Genomic DNA, 15452 nt, shown 5'->3' on the forward strand with positions numbered 1-15452 from the left:
CTAATCTTACCTCATAAGATGTATTTTCCAATTCAGGCAACATTCTGGTAAATCTCCTCTGAATCCTCTCCATACCTTCCACATCCTTTATATAATGACCAGAACTGAACATAATGTTGTTAAGAGTGGTCTTACCTGAGATTTGTACAGTTGCAACATGACCTCTTGACTAATGAACCCCAGCCATAGTCCATAAGAAGTCCATAACCTTGAGAGATGTATTGATTTGGACTCCAAGGTCCTTCTGTTCTTCCACACTGTTAAGTATCCATCATTAACCCAGTACTCAATCTTCAGGTTTGTCCTTCCAAAATGCATCACCTCATACTTATCCGGATTGAACTCCATCTGCCACTTCTCTGCCCAACTCTGCATCCTGCCTATATCCTTTTGTAACCTACGACAACCTTCAACACTATCAAAAACTCCAATCTTCATATCATCTGCAATCTTACTGACCCATCCTCCCATTGGGAAGCATCAGTAAACTGGGTCAGAAAATTGCATCATATTATTTATATATTGATTTCCATCTTCCGGCCTCAAGCCCACTAACCTGAACCCACCTGACTTTGACACAAATTCAATTTGTGCCATTCAAACCAATGATCAGTAAGAAATGAACTGCTTGGTCAGGATGACATTTCATTTCCTGCTCCCTGAAGGAATATACAAATAGAAGAGCTCATTCAGCCTCTTAATCCAATGTTAGTGTCCAATTACACTACAGCTGATTTGATTCAGAACTTTTGTCTGAGACATTAGCGTGAGGCCTTATCTGGGTTGGATTAAAGTATAATATAAAATTATTCAGAGTAGTCTCTCTGTTATCTTGTCAATATTTATTCATAAGAACATAAGAAATAGGAACAAGAATAGGCCATCCAGCCCATCGAGGTTGATTTATCATTCAATTATCTAATGATAGGCTCATCTCCATCTACCTGCCTTTTCCTATATCCTTTAATTTCACTACTATGTAAAAATCTATCCAACCTTGCCTTATTTGCCCTACTTCAATGGGCAGTGAATTCCATAGGTTCACCACCCTCTGGGAAAAGCAGTTCCTCCTCATCTCTGTCCTGCATATACTACCCTGAATCCTGAGGCTCTGCCTCCTAGTTCTAGTCTCCCCTACCAATAGAAACAACTTACCTACCTCTATCTTATCTTCCTCATCCAGGAACACAAGAAAATAGAAAAGAGTAGGTCACCAGGCCCCATAAGCCTGCCTCTCCATTCAGTGACTTACCATGGACCTAAACTTCCCTTGTCTGCCAGTTCTGCAAAACCCTTAGTTCCTGAGTGACCCCTTACTTCATAATTATTTGCCTCCATCTGCCACCTCTGCTAGTGTAAGAGACATCAGTTAAAGATCATTACCACGTACCTTTCTGTGGGAAGGTTATGGTGTGTCGGTTTCCTGCTGCCTTTCCCACATTACAATCATCACCACATTTCAGTAAGTAATTCGTTTCCTGCCCTTATTCTTTTACCCGGAATCTGTTATCGGTCAGGAGCAGAATGGGCAGCATGGTTGGACTAACAGTTAGCACAATGCTGTTACAGCACCAGTGATCGGGTCTGGGGCTTGAATCCCATGCAGTCTGTACTGACAGCTTAATCATTAGGTTGAGTAGGCTTAAGCCTGGGGACCCAGAAGGGAGGAGGCCGACAGGAGCTGAGACCACAGGCTCTACAATTATTTTGACCCCAAAAGTTCAATAGACCCCCCCCCCCAGTGTTTATCAACCTCCCCCATCCCCCGGCATTTTCCAACCCCTAATATGTTATTTAACGTAGCTTAATGTCACTTTATTCTATTCAATGAAGGTGAGGTTGGGAGGCAAGGTCAGGGGGAGCCTTACTAAAGTTCAGCCTAGGGGCTCGGTATTCACTAGGGAAAAATATATTGTACCAGTTGAAGTAAAGAAAAATAGTGGGGAGGTCATGAATCATATAAGGATAACTGAGGAGGTAGTGATGGCAGTGTTAAAAAAGATAAAGGTGGACAAATCTCTGGGTCCGGACAATGTATTCCCAAGGACACTCAGGGAGACTAGTGTACAGATAGTGGGGCCATTAACAGAGATATTTAGGATGTCACTGGTCACGGGGGTAGTGCCAGAGGATGGGAGGGTGGCTCATGTTGTTGCTGTTTAAGAAAGGGTCCAAATGTAAGCCAGGAAATTATAGACCTGTGAGTCTGACGTCTGTGGTGGGTAAGTTGATGGAAAGTGTTCTGAGGGATGGCATTTACAAATATTTGGAAGAATAGGGATTGATAGGAAGTAGTCAGCATGGTTTTGTCAGGGGTAGATCATGCTTAACAAACCTTATAGAATTTTTCGCGGGGATTACAAAAAAGATTGATGAAGGGAAGTCTGTGGATGTTGTCTATTTAGACTTTAGTAAAGCTTTTGACAAAGTTCCCCACAGGAGGTTAGGAAAAAAGATGGAGGCATTAGGTATAAATAAGGAGGTAGTGAAATGGATTCAGCAATGGTTGGATGGGAGGTGTCAGAGAGTACTGGTAGAAAATTGTTTGTCAAATTGGAGGCCGATGATTCCTCAGGGATTCCTCAGGGATCGGTCCTGGGTCCACTATTGTTTGTTATATATATTAATGATCTGGAAGAAGGGGTGGTAAATTGGATAAGTAAGTTTGCAGATGATACAAAGATTGGTGGTATTGTGAAGAGTGAGGAAGATTACCGTAGCTTAAAAAGAGATATAGGAAAGCTAGAGGAGTGGGCTGAGAAATGGCTGATGGAATTTAATACGGATAAGTGTGAAGTGTTGCATTTTGGAAAGGCAAATCTAAATAGGTCATATACATTGAATGGTAGACAATTGAGGAGTGCAGAGCAACAAAGAGATTTTGGAGTTATGGTAAATAGTACCCTCAAAGTTAATACTCAGGTAGAGAGAGTGGTGAAGAAGGCATTTGGAATGTTGGCCTTCATAAATCAGAGTATTGAATTCAAGAGTTGGGATGTTATGATGAAATTGTACAAAGCATTGGTGAGGCCATGTTTGGAATACTGTGTGCAGTTTTGGTCACCGAATTATAGGAAGGATATAAACAAAATAGAGAGAGTGCAGAGAAGGTTCACAAGAATGTTGACAGGATGTCAGGGTTTGAGTTACAGAGAAAGGTTGAGCAGCCTGGGGCTTTTTTTCTCTGGAGCGTAGAAGATTGAGGGGGGATTTGATGGAGGTCTTCAAGATTTTAAAAGGGACACAGAGAGTCAACGTGGATAGGCTTTTTCAATTAAGAGTGGGGGATATTCAAACCAGAGGCCATGGTTTGAGATTGCAGGGGGAAAATTATAAGGGGAACATGAGGGGAAATTTCTTCACGCAAAGGGTGGTTGGGATGTGGAATGAGCTTCCAGCAGAGGTGGTTGAAGCAAGGATATTATTTACATTTAAGGAAAGACTGGATAATTACATGGAGGGGAGAGGATTGGAGGGGGATGGACCAGGTGCTGGTCAGTGGAACTAGGAAGGTGGGGATTTGTTCTGGCATGGACTAGTAGGGCCAAACTGGCCTGTTCTGTGCTGTATATGGTTATATGGTTATAAAAACAAGTATTAAACATAATGCTTCCAGCTTTATGACCTCTCAACCAAGTGAATGGGCCCGGGTGGTAGTTAATTCACCGCTGGCTGTCGGTAAGGAGTTTGAACGCTCTCCCATGTCTGTGTGGGTTTTCTCTGGGGGCTCTGCTTTCCTCCCAGTGTTCAAAGTGTACTGGGGGAGTTGTAGGTTAATTGGGTGTGATTGGGTTGCATGTGCTTGTGGGCTGAAATCGCCTATTAGAGTGTTGTATTTAAAATTTAAGAATTATCTAACACAGTGCAGAGTTCAAAACAATCAACAATTGTCCTGTGTTATCACTACAATACCAAAGAATCTGCAGACTCTCGTGTTTCACTGAAATACATTTCCTGCTTTGTTTCCACTTCATAGACTCTGATGAAGAAACTCCTCCTCCTCTGCCAGAGAGAACTCCTGAATCCTACATTTTACCAGAAAATCCTGGTGAGTGCATTGTTTGTCTTTCCTGAAGATAATGTCATGAGTGTTTATTGTTAAATACACAAGGACAAAGTGCAGATACATTGAAATTCTTATTTGCTGCAGCCAAACAGGTACAGAAGATGCACCGAATACAATAGCACACACAAATTACCACAAAATGCCAAGACAGAAAAACAGATGGTAAATATAGATATAAAATAGTAAATAGATAAATATTTGCAGTTGCAGTTAGTACAAGAAAGGTGATGTTTCAATGTAAACAGATATTTTGGTGATTGTAGACCAGTTTGGGTAGAACAGGCACACTCAAGAACCTAATTGTTTTTTTAATTAATTTATTAAATTCAAATTTAGACATACAGCACAGTAACAGGTCCTCTGACCCAGAAGCATGTCCCACCAAAATAAACCAATTTGAATGATGGGAGGAAACCAGAGCACCTGAGGAAAAAAAGCCCATGCAGTCTCGGGGAGAATATACAATCCCATTACAAACAGCGCCAGATTGAAACCTGGGTCGCTGGCGCTGTAATATTGTTGCACTAACAGCAATGCTAACAGTGAATAAATACTGTTCTTGAAACTAGGATTTCCAGCTTCTGTACCTTCTTCCTGAAGGAAGCAATGAGAAGAGGTTGTGACCAGGGTGATGGAGGCCTTAGTGATGTTGGCTGCCTTCAATGGACAGGAGATCGGTGCCCATGATAGACATGGCTAGGTTTGCCTCTTTCTACAGCATTCTGCATTCCTGAGCTCTTGTGTTACCAAACTAGACCATGATGCAAACCAGTCAGTATACTTTCCACAGTGCACCCGTAAAAGTTTGTTAGAGTATTTAATGGTACATGGTTATCTAATATTTCCTAAGGATCATCTCTTATTTTTATTAACTTCATTAAGATTAAAATTAAGATTATTTTATCATCATGTACGTAATTCACAAAATTTGTTGACTTTTGTTTGTCGTAAAGGCACATAAAGAGGTGCCTCTAGCCTGACATCCCCACCAATAAATGAAAGAGAAGCAAAACTGAGTCGCTTCAGAAACACTGCATCTCCTGCTTCACTCCTTCAAGTGCACAGACTCCTGCTTGTTTCCACGATGAACCCAATCTCCTAGATCTGAAACTCTGATATGATCAGGAAGCTTGTTAACACCTGGGGCCCTTCAGGAGCCCTCCTCGCTATTGGGAACCTCATGAATCCCAATACCTGGTTCTCAACGAGCTGTCTCCAGCAGCCTGCAGCCTATTGGAGGCTTCTGACCAAGCCCCTCACTGGTCACCTGATGTGGTCACCTTCCCAGTAGGGATCTCTCCCAGGATTCTTCCTCTTGGCAGAGAGGGGTGTGTTCTCCAACACTGCTGCCTAGTGCCGCTTCACTGATTTCCCCCGAAGCCCTCAATCCTGGCAGTCTGCTGCCAAACCTGGACTCTGCCATTTTGGGTGCAGACCATGAGTTCACTGGTGTTTTTAAAAAAAAAAATAACCTGCCCCTTTATCAGGGCATTTTAAAACCTGTGTAAGGGTTAAAATGACTGAAAATTACATGAAAACAAATTGCCATTTTCTAGAAGTCTCCAGAGGTTTGTTGACATTCCTTTGATTGTCTCTAGTTACAGTCTTACAGTCAAGGTTTTATAAAGCTGTGTTTTCCACCATCTTAGATAAACAAAGTTTAGTTTTGAATTGGTTTTTGTGCTGTTAGAATCAAGATTATAGAGCTGGTCAAGACAATTTTCTTTGTGTGATTTTGAATGTAATAATATCTTATTTTTTGTTTATTAATTGTTTTTAAGTATAGTTTACTGCTTAGAGTGTAAATCAACAGTGGAAATGCTATTGGAACAGACATTTTCGTCAACAAGTCAAAACAACTGGCTGCATGTTCTCAAGTGATTATAAAGGAAAGTGGTCTCTTTAACCTGTATGGGGTGGTCAGGATAATAACTAGGGCATAGGACCCCATGGAGGAATGCAGTGTCTTCACGCTCCGCAGTGCCACCATTTTATTCAATAAAGGTGTTCCTTTTCTTTTCCCAAGAATTCTGACAAGTCAATTGGCAATCCCTCCTTGACAATCCAGGACAAGGAATGTGGATGGGAGTGAGGAATTTTTGAACCTCTATGGGCCAAAATTTGAACCGGTTATGTTATGGGATATTTGATCCTGTCCCCAAAATAAGAAAATGTCCTATCCAGGAACAATAACCTAAGAAAATTGAGTTTTCTTTTGCCACAAATTAAACACACTTCCAACCGTTGACATTAATCAATAGATGTTGACGTTCAACAGAGAGAGTTGATCAGTCCCTATTTTATTTCCTCTGATATAGAATCAGTACCCATTTCTTCAGCCTCTCTGAAAATTGGGACATCTCTTGAGTGGAGTGGCCAAATGCAACCAGAGAGCTTCACGGAATCCATTAGCGTGAAAACACGGAGTAAGGTATTGGACTACAATGGATTAATGTGGGCAAATCTGAGCCTTTTCCAGGTTAGAAATAGATGTACCTTGTGTCTGTGTTTTGAAAATGCAAAACAAATGAAATACTGACTAAATTAACAGTTGATATGTACATTGTGATTTCTTAGGTGCTTCTAGTAATCAGCAGAGCAGGTTCCAAAGCTATTAATACTTGGGTTATGACATCTCTGTCAAATTCATGCCTTACTGTTGGATATTTAGCTGACCAGAGAGGATATGATTGCAGGTTGGGGGACCTTGTTTGAGCTGAGTTTGATGTGGCAGTGAAGAGACAGCTTACTCTTGAACCTATCTCTGGCTCTACCTTTTCTTCTTCGGCTTGGCTTCGCGGACGAAGATTTATGGATGGGTATGTCCACATCTGCTGCAGGCTCATTGGTGACTGACAAGTCCGATGCGGGACAGGCAGGCACGGTTGCAGCAGTTGCAAGGGAAAATTGGTTGGTTGGGGATGGGTGTTGGGTTTTTCCTCCTTTGTCTTTTGTCAGTGAGGTGGGCTCTGCGGTCTTCTTCAAAGGAGGTTGCTGCCCGCCGAACTGTGAGGCGCCACATTGGCGGTTGGAGGTGAGATCAGCCCACTGGCAGTGGTCAATGTGGCAGGCACCAAGAGATTTCTTTAAGCAGTCCTTGTACCTCTTCTTTGGTGTACCTCTGTCTCAGTGGCCAGTGGAGAGCTCGCCATATAACACGATCTTGGGAAGGCGATGGTCCTCCATTCTGGAGACGTGACCAACCCAGCACAGTTGGGTCTTCAACAGCGTGGATTTGATGCTTGCGGACTCTGCCAGCTCGAGTACTTCAATGGTGGTGATGAAGTCACTCCAATGAATGTTGAGGATGGAGCAGAGACAGCGCTGATGGAAGCCATAGGTGATGCCGGTAGAGGACCCATGATTCGGAGCCGAACAAGAGCGTGGGTATGACAACGGCTCTGTACACGCTGATCTTTGTGTGTTTCTTCAGGTGGTTGTTTTTCCAGACTCTTTTGTGTAGTCTTTCAAAGGCACTATTTGCCTTGGCGAGTCTGTTGTCTATCTATGTATAATGGGAAATTGAGGAAGCATAGTGTAGATAGCACTGGTTTGAAAGGACAGTGTAAAGGGAACACTGCTTTATATTTGATCATGCCTTATTTGCACTGGGATTGGTCCATTCAACTTCTCATTCTGAGAAGCAATTTGAATTGAGGAAAAAATATTCATAATCAAACACCACCTTTGTCTCCAGCTGTTTTCTATCACCTTGCTTGACCCTCTGTCATGTGTAAGGATTTAAGCTTCACTGTGGAAACTACATGGCTCCACCATGCTCCCCTACCACTAAAACCTTTCTGCACCAGGACGTGGTCTCTCCTTCCCTGTTCCACACTGAAGCCTTTCCATTTCTATAACTTCCAGCATTAGGAACCACGTCAGTTTCCTGAACCTTCACTGATCCTTCTGTCTGCAAAGGTGCGACACTGAAAATCATTACCAGTGCTTTTAGTTGGTTCATTATTTATCAGGCCTTTTCTTCTCTGCAACCTCCAGTCTGTTCATCCCTTGCCACTGGGTATTCTTTCCTGAATGCTCCTTCGATTCTACCTCTCGCCAGATTTTGAGATGTATCCCTAAGCCTCTCCTCTGGTGTAATGCCTTGCTTTACAGTACCTTTTTTTCTCTTCCCTTCTTCCTCAGGGTGGAGGAAGATTTATTTCTCCCCCAGTTTTCTAGATTCTTGTGTACCTGATGATGCAGTCTGTATGGGGAAGGGATTGCCTAATGGGATGGTTGGGTGGGTAGTTTATGATGTAATGCCCACCTTGTGCAGGGCCAACACACTTGTCTCACCATCACAAATCTTCCTCCTCCAGTCACGAGCTAAAGGTTTCCAGAAATCTGCAAGGATGTTGTGTTTTCTCAGGAAGCGTCTGAGCAAATCCTTGAATCTTTTTCTCTATCTGTCTGGGAAACGTTTCCAGTATCAGATCTCAGGGCAGAATAGCTCTTTTGAATGTTCAGTGTTGGGTATGTAACTTGGACATCATTGCTGGGTTGTTGGCTGAGTAGAGGGTGCAGACGTTGGCTCTCTGAGGTTCCAATTAATTTGGAACGTTTTGTGAAGACTATCTTTTCAGTGTCTAGAGGCTTAATATCCATAGTCCAGATCTTAGAAGCACACAGGACGAAATGGTGAGTGCCATGTGGTTTGTCAGGTCTAATGTTCAAAGGCTCTTCTAATGCATTGAAGATGAATTTCAACATCAGAATCCGAATCCAAATTTATTGTCATGAACAAATCACGAAATTTGTTGTTTTGCGGCAGCGTCACAGAATAAACATTCATACAAATCACCTTATTTGCAACCAATAAATAAGAATAGTGCATGAAAAGTCATTGTAAGGTAGTGCCTTTGGTACATTGATCATTCAGGAAATCAGATGGTGGAGGGGAAGAAGCTGTCTTTGTGCTCCTGAGTCCTTGTCTTTAGGTTCCTGTACCTTTTTCTCAACGATAGCACAGTGAAGAGGGAATGGCCAGGTGGTGGGGGTCCTTGAAGATGGAGGCTGCTTTCTTAAGACACTTGCAGATGTCCTCGATGGAGTGGTCTGGTGCCCATGAAGTCACAGGCTGAATTAAAAACCCTCTGAAGTTTTTTTTGTCATGAATGTTGGAACCTCCATACCAGTGATGCAAACAGCCTGTATGCTCTCCACGGTACACCTGTAGACATTTTTGAGAGTCTTCGGTGACATACCAAATCTCCTCAAACACCTCACAAAGTATAGCTGTTAGTGAGCCTTCTTCATGGAGGCTCCAGGGCAGATCTTCAGAGAGGTTGACACTCAGGAATTTGAAGTTCTTGACTCTCTCCACCATTGAGCCCTTGCATTGGACTGGATCGTGTTCTTCTGACTTCCTCCTGAAGCCCACAACCATTTCCTTAGTTTTGCTAATGTTGATCCCAAGTTTGTAGGTGTGACACGACTCAACAAGCTGATTTATCTCACTCTTATACGCTTCCTCATTGCTGTTTGTTAATCTGCTGACAACTGTGGTGTCACCAGCAAATTTGTAGATAGCATTGAAATTATGCCAGGCCACGCAGTCATGGGTGTATAGTGAGTAGAGTTGTGGGCTGAGCCTGTGTTGATCGTCAGTGAGGTGGAGGCATTGTTTCCAATTCGTACTGTCTGTGGTCTTCCGATGAGGAAGTTAAGGATGAAATTGCAGAATGGGGTGCAGAAGCCCAGGGTTTGGAACTTCTTGACCAGCGCTGAGGGAATAATGTGTCGAAGGCTGAGCTGCAGTTGATGAAGAGCAGCTGTATGGATGAATTGCTGTTTTTGAGGTGGTCCAGAGATGAGTGGAGAGCCAGCGATATTGCATCAGCTGTGGAGCGATTGTGATGCTAGGTGAATTGCAGTGGATCCAGACCTTTGCTTAGGTACCTGTTCACCAAACCTGACATCTTTCTGGGTCTCCCTATGGGAAACAAACTATACAGTTTCTGTCAAAACTCAATTAATTTAACCACAAACAGTAAACAACATTTGACCCATTTTTTTGCAGAGTTTGAAGTTGAGAGGCTTTAGGAAGGGTGAGTGGATGTAAATTTATTATTTTTAAAAATTTAAGTGAAAGGTAATTAATCATTTCAACACTTTGTGTGGCTGTTCCAAGACATGAAATGGATCCATGTGACCATGTTAAAACCAATCATTCTCCTAACTTTATTATACATGTAACTCAAATAGTTATGAACCATATTGGTAAATATTAGCCTTGATCATAAAATTACTTGCTAATAATGCCTGTATCAGGAAGAGCTGATAACCCCACCAATAAACACATCAGTGAACAACCCTGCCTGTAATTCATATAACTATTTGGCCAGTACATATTACAACTCCAATAATTCTATCAATCCAGTTCACATATTTTATCATCTGACTGCACATATACAACCAGACAAAACAGTGTTTCTCTGGTCTATACTGTACACACCACATCATAAATCACATAAATATATAATTCAAAATAAATATAAATACAGTATTTTAGTATGATTTACTCGGTGACAGGATACTGTTCATCAATCTCACGCCTACGGGAAGAAGCTGCTTACCAGCCTGGCCTTCCTGAGTTTGATGCTCCTGTACCTCCTTCTTGATGGTAGTGGGTCAAAGATCCTGTGTGGTGAATGGAAAGGGTCCTCAATAATTCTTCTATTTAAGCAATGGTCCTCAACAGAGGAAAAAATTTAAATTTAGAGATCCCGCACAGTATCAAGCTCTTCCAACCCTCAAGCCCACACCGCCAAAACACACCGATCCCCCTAGGTTTTTGAAGGGTGTGAGGAAACTGGAACACCCTATACAAACTCCTGTCAGACAGCACTGGATATTAACACAGTGCTATTGGTGAAATACTAGCTTTGTGCTAACCACGCCGCCCAAAATCATACCTCTAATTCTGATAGTAAAAAATGTTGATAGCTCTAGTTCCTTGCCCTTGCATGTGAATGTTAACTACATTAATAGCAATTACATATTATTCTATTACCAATTAATCATGGTTGGAAACATGAAACATTGCGACAAAACACATTAGTACAGTACAGTACTAAATGCTGCAAACCTGCCTGCATCTGATGTATGAAGTTACAAATAACTCAACATGCAAAAGAACTCAATAACATCCTGGGGAAAAGCAGCCTACCTCTTTCTAACACTGCCACACTGTGGTTGTGGAATGTACTGCCTGCTCACATACCGCATGCTAATATTGAAACCTCTCCCACCATAAAAGGTCAAAAACAGCAAATGCTTGAAAAAACACAAGCTCGAGGTTTAATCCAAGTCCCTTCATTTTAACTTGGTTGTACATTGTGTAATTCTTTTAAGAAACTATCTCAAGATCCTCCATCTTCTTGTGTAATGATATTGATACTAGTAACTAATACAAAACCTTCAATTGTTTAAGGCAGACCATTGCTACCTTTTTAAAAGGTATGACAAACAACAAATCTGGCCTTGCCAACAATGGCCACGGTTCAGAAATTAATTTTTAAAAACATAACCTCTCACGATTGGCATATTTTGGGAATTTTAAGGATTGTCGTTCATTTGTTTTGTTGGGTGAAGTTTTAAATTCTTGAATCTGTTTAATGTCACTGCTCATAACAGGCCTCCCTGAGTTTTAATTTTTTGGGGAAGGAAAGTGAAGTGTGACTTTACAGGAAGATGAACTAATGGCCAGAAGGCAATTTACTCATCGACCTTTCCTCTCTTATAGATAGAAAGGCTGATTCATTAGTACTTCCAAGTTCATTGAGTGAGTATCATTTACTCTTGCAATGTAAATCTTTGTGTATGTGATGCTAATTTTTTTATATTTAAATTATTTAAAGGATTCTTTCTATACTTGTAACCGATGATTGGCATGGTAAATTCCCAATGGTCCTTCCGTCTGATGAATTCACTGGAAACCTATGTGATCCCTTTGACTCCTTAGTGTCTTCTGGGATTCATAACTGAAGCTTTCTGTGCTTTATTTCTTTAGTGTGACTTTTATTTAAATCTGCCCACAGGTTTGCCACAGGCTGCCTCTGCCACAGCTACATCTTCTGAGACATACAGTCCCAGATCCTCACCTGATCCTAATAAGCTCTTTGCGAGGAGCAAGGTGAGGAAGATTCCTTCTGTTCAGTGAAGATAGTCGAGACGTTCCTTCAGGGAGAACCCTGGTATTAGAAGTGAGATTATGCTATTTACAGTAGAGAATTCCCCTCTTATGTTTTGCTAAAGTTTTACTTTAAAAAGCATTTTCTACAGAAATGGTTAATGTCAACAAGCAGCATTTAGGGAAGTATTTTGGGGACGTTTTGGGTAGTGCAGTGAGAAACCAGAAATAATGTCAAATTAAATAAAGTTATAAGCACTAAATTTGGCTCAGATAACTGATGATTGACTTTACACGAACCATCTTGTTCACCCCTTCTCCCACCACCAATCCCCATTAACATAGTCCCCTATTCCTTCACTCACATACTTACCTAGCTAGATTTTAATTGAACTAATGACTCATTTGTCTCCTCTATGTGGTAGCCAGTTTTACTTTCATTCCCCCAATCTGGAACATCATGTGGCTGCGCACTTTATCAACCGTGACCCCTCCTTAATAGTTCCAATTTTAAAGTTAAATAATTTATTGAAGTATTACTAGAAAAAAATGTTACTGAATTCAAAGTTCAGGTTTATTGTTAGAGAGTGCATACATGACATCGCATACAATCCCAAGATTCTTTTTCCTATAAGTCAGGCAGAATTTTTTATCAGTAGTGCAAAAAAAAACATACTCAAGAAAAGATATCTATACAAAAGGGAGAAAGAAGATCAAACAAACTGTGCAATACAGAAAATAAATATTCAATAATAAATAATGCACAAAATTTGATGGTCTGATGGTGGAAGGGTAGTGACTGTTTCTGAACCTGGAGGTACGATGTTTATGGCACCTACCTTTCTTTCCTGGTGGTAAAAGCGAGAACAGAACATGTCCTGGATGGTGTGGATCCCTAATGATTGGTGCTGCTCTCCCACGGCAGTGTTTGATGTAGATTATCTCGATGGTGGGGAGAGCTTTGTCTAGAGCTGTGTCCACTACCTTTTAAAGGGCATTCCACTCCAAGGTATTGGCGTCCCCATTCCAGGCCATGATGCAGTTGGTCAGCACAATTTCCACTGCACATTGGTAGAAGGTTGGCAAGGATTCTGATGTCATATCAAACCTTTGCAAACTCCTTAAGAAGTGCCGATGTGCTTTCCTCACAATGACATTCACGTGTTGCTGTCTGGGATAGGACCTCCAAAATAATTACTCCCAGGAACTTAAATTGGCTCACCCTCTCTGCATCTTATTATTGAAATGACTAAGAAATTCCTCCATTTCTAACTTGGCTATGTGAAATCTGAAAGCCAATAAAATGTTTATATGTCTACAATGTTTTGTCCATAATAGCTGTGAATTTAGCCATGAAGTATGGAAATGCTAATTTTTTTTTTTAAGTAATCCAGAAAATGAATCTCACTATACAGGTATAAATACGTGAAAATAAAACTGAATACTAATCTGCTTGTGGAGAAAGTAACCTTGTGTCCTTGTCCAAACTGATCTTTCATCTGACTCCAGTTTAATGTCATCATTGTTTGGTTTCAATATATTCTCTAGTTAACTCCTGCATGATGAGGCGAGTCATCGACAATGCGATGGAGATATTATTGATGGTGTTGTTAAACAATAGTTATTTACCAATAACCTGCCCTGATACTGCTCAGTTCGAGTTTTTCCAAGGCCATTTGATTCCAGAATGTGTCACAGGCTTGGCCTAAACATAGACCAGGGAGTTCATTTCCAGAGGAGAGGTGGCGGTGTCTGTTTCGACATCAGGCCAGCATTCGGTTGTATGTAATATTGAAGAGCCCTGTGAACTCTGAAGTCAATGGGCGGCAAAGAGAGAAACCATGCCAATTTTTAGAGATGTACCTCGCCCAAAGGAACGTGGTGGTGGTAGCTGGAGGTAAATGTTCCAATGCAGGAGTTTATCAGGGCATCATCCGAGGACCAATCATCTTCAGCTCCCTCATCAATAGTCCCTCTTTCATTAGAAAGGGGTGTTTAATATTGATTGAACTATGCTCAATCTATTTGCATCTCCTTGGGTGATGAAGCAGTTTGTGCCTCCATACAGAAAGACCTATGCAATGTTCATTCATGAGCTCAGAAATGGCAAGTAACATTTGTGCTAAATGAATACTAAGACTATAACTATATTACCTTACCTAGAGACCTCAAGATCTTAAATGGGACAAGCTCAGGTGGGCAAGTGTGGCCAAAGGGCTGGTTTGCTGCTGTAAAACTCTAACTTTCTCCTCTTCTCTCTGGTTGTTTATTCATGTTTCTTTTGTCTATGCCCTCTAATTGCTGGCCCTCTTACGAAATGTTAGTTTTTGTGCACCAACCATTTTTTTCCGTTTTCATTGTATCAGCTGCAGAACCTTTGAATTCCACAGGCAGAGCTGATACACTGGGATTACATTTCATTTCAAGGAGGCCATTCAGCCTATGGACCTTACTTTACTGCAGATGGATGACTTGCACTGCCACAGCATTTTCTCCACCTCTCTTGATATCTTTCAGCCTCATTCTTCAACATTGCAATTGACTCAGACTTGGGTCAAGCATGTTCTAGGTTCCCCATCCTGTGCTTTGAAATTCTGTTTCCTGATTTCACTCCTGTAGGGTTTCTTCTGGATCCATTTCAACATCAGAACCAGAGCAAATAATTTTTTTTTAAATCCAATTGCATCCCATTCACAATTTAAGGTTAGTCCTGTGAAATTAGTGAAATCTGCCCATCTAATGCCCAACGTAAATGTACGTAACCATTTTCACTCAGTTACCTTCAAGCGAAATCCAACCTTTAGTTCTTGTTTCAGTGAAGAAATTGCCAGTTATAGGTTGCCCTTTCCATTCCCCAGGTCTGTTTCTAAATCTGCTGCTGGTAAGGATAGTAAATCAAGTGATAAGAGTTGTAATTCAGAGCATTGTGCCAATCCTAGTTGTAATTCACACTCTTTTTTGCCTTTATCTGCAGAGTATGAAAATTCTACGAAATATGAAAAAGAGTGAGTGGATTTTTTTCTGGAATTAATATTTATAGATGTTAGAATGTTTAATTAATAAGACGATATAGGATCTCACTGCAAGGCCCCATTTTGCCTTTCTTCATCCAGTAGTGTGATGCACTATCGAGCAGAAAAGCAGACACAAAGCATAAAGGCTGTGCAAAAGGCTTTTTTCCACACAAACTTTCACAGAGCTGACTGTGAGAGTAGCTGTGCTGGCACTGAGACTGACCTCAAGAGGCCGGAT

The 15452-nt window shown here is 41.3% G+C and overlaps 1 protein-coding gene across 12 annotated transcripts in view; it reads left to right on the plus strand.

Annotated features, from left to right (window-relative positions):
- Positions 1-15452, plus strand: part of LOC138765124 (tyrosine-protein phosphatase non-receptor type 22-like) — a 104441-nt gene that overhangs the window by 79729 nt on the left and 9260 nt on the right. For 4 of the 12 annotated variants that reach the window (XM_069941901.1, XM_069941896.1, XM_069941897.1 and 1 more), the window contains 6 exons: positions 3977-4048; positions 6385-6545; positions 10089-10116; positions 11814-11852; positions 12109-12203; positions 15175-15205. In XM_069941901.1, coding sequence (XP_069798002.1) covers positions 3977-4048; positions 6385-6545; positions 10089-10116; positions 11814-11852; positions 12109-12203; positions 15175-15205 — 426 coding nt within the window. The other 8 variants (XM_069941903.1, XM_069941900.1, XM_069941906.1 and 5 more) reach the window with 6 other exon arrangements.

Source organism: Narcine bancroftii, chromosome 5 (genome assembly GCF_036971445.1).
Source record: "Narcine bancroftii isolate sNarBan1 chromosome 5, sNarBan1.hap1, whole genome shotgun sequence".
NCBI classification, from domain to species: domain Eukaryota; kingdom Metazoa; phylum Chordata; class Chondrichthyes; order Torpediniformes; family Narcinidae; genus Narcine; species Narcine bancroftii.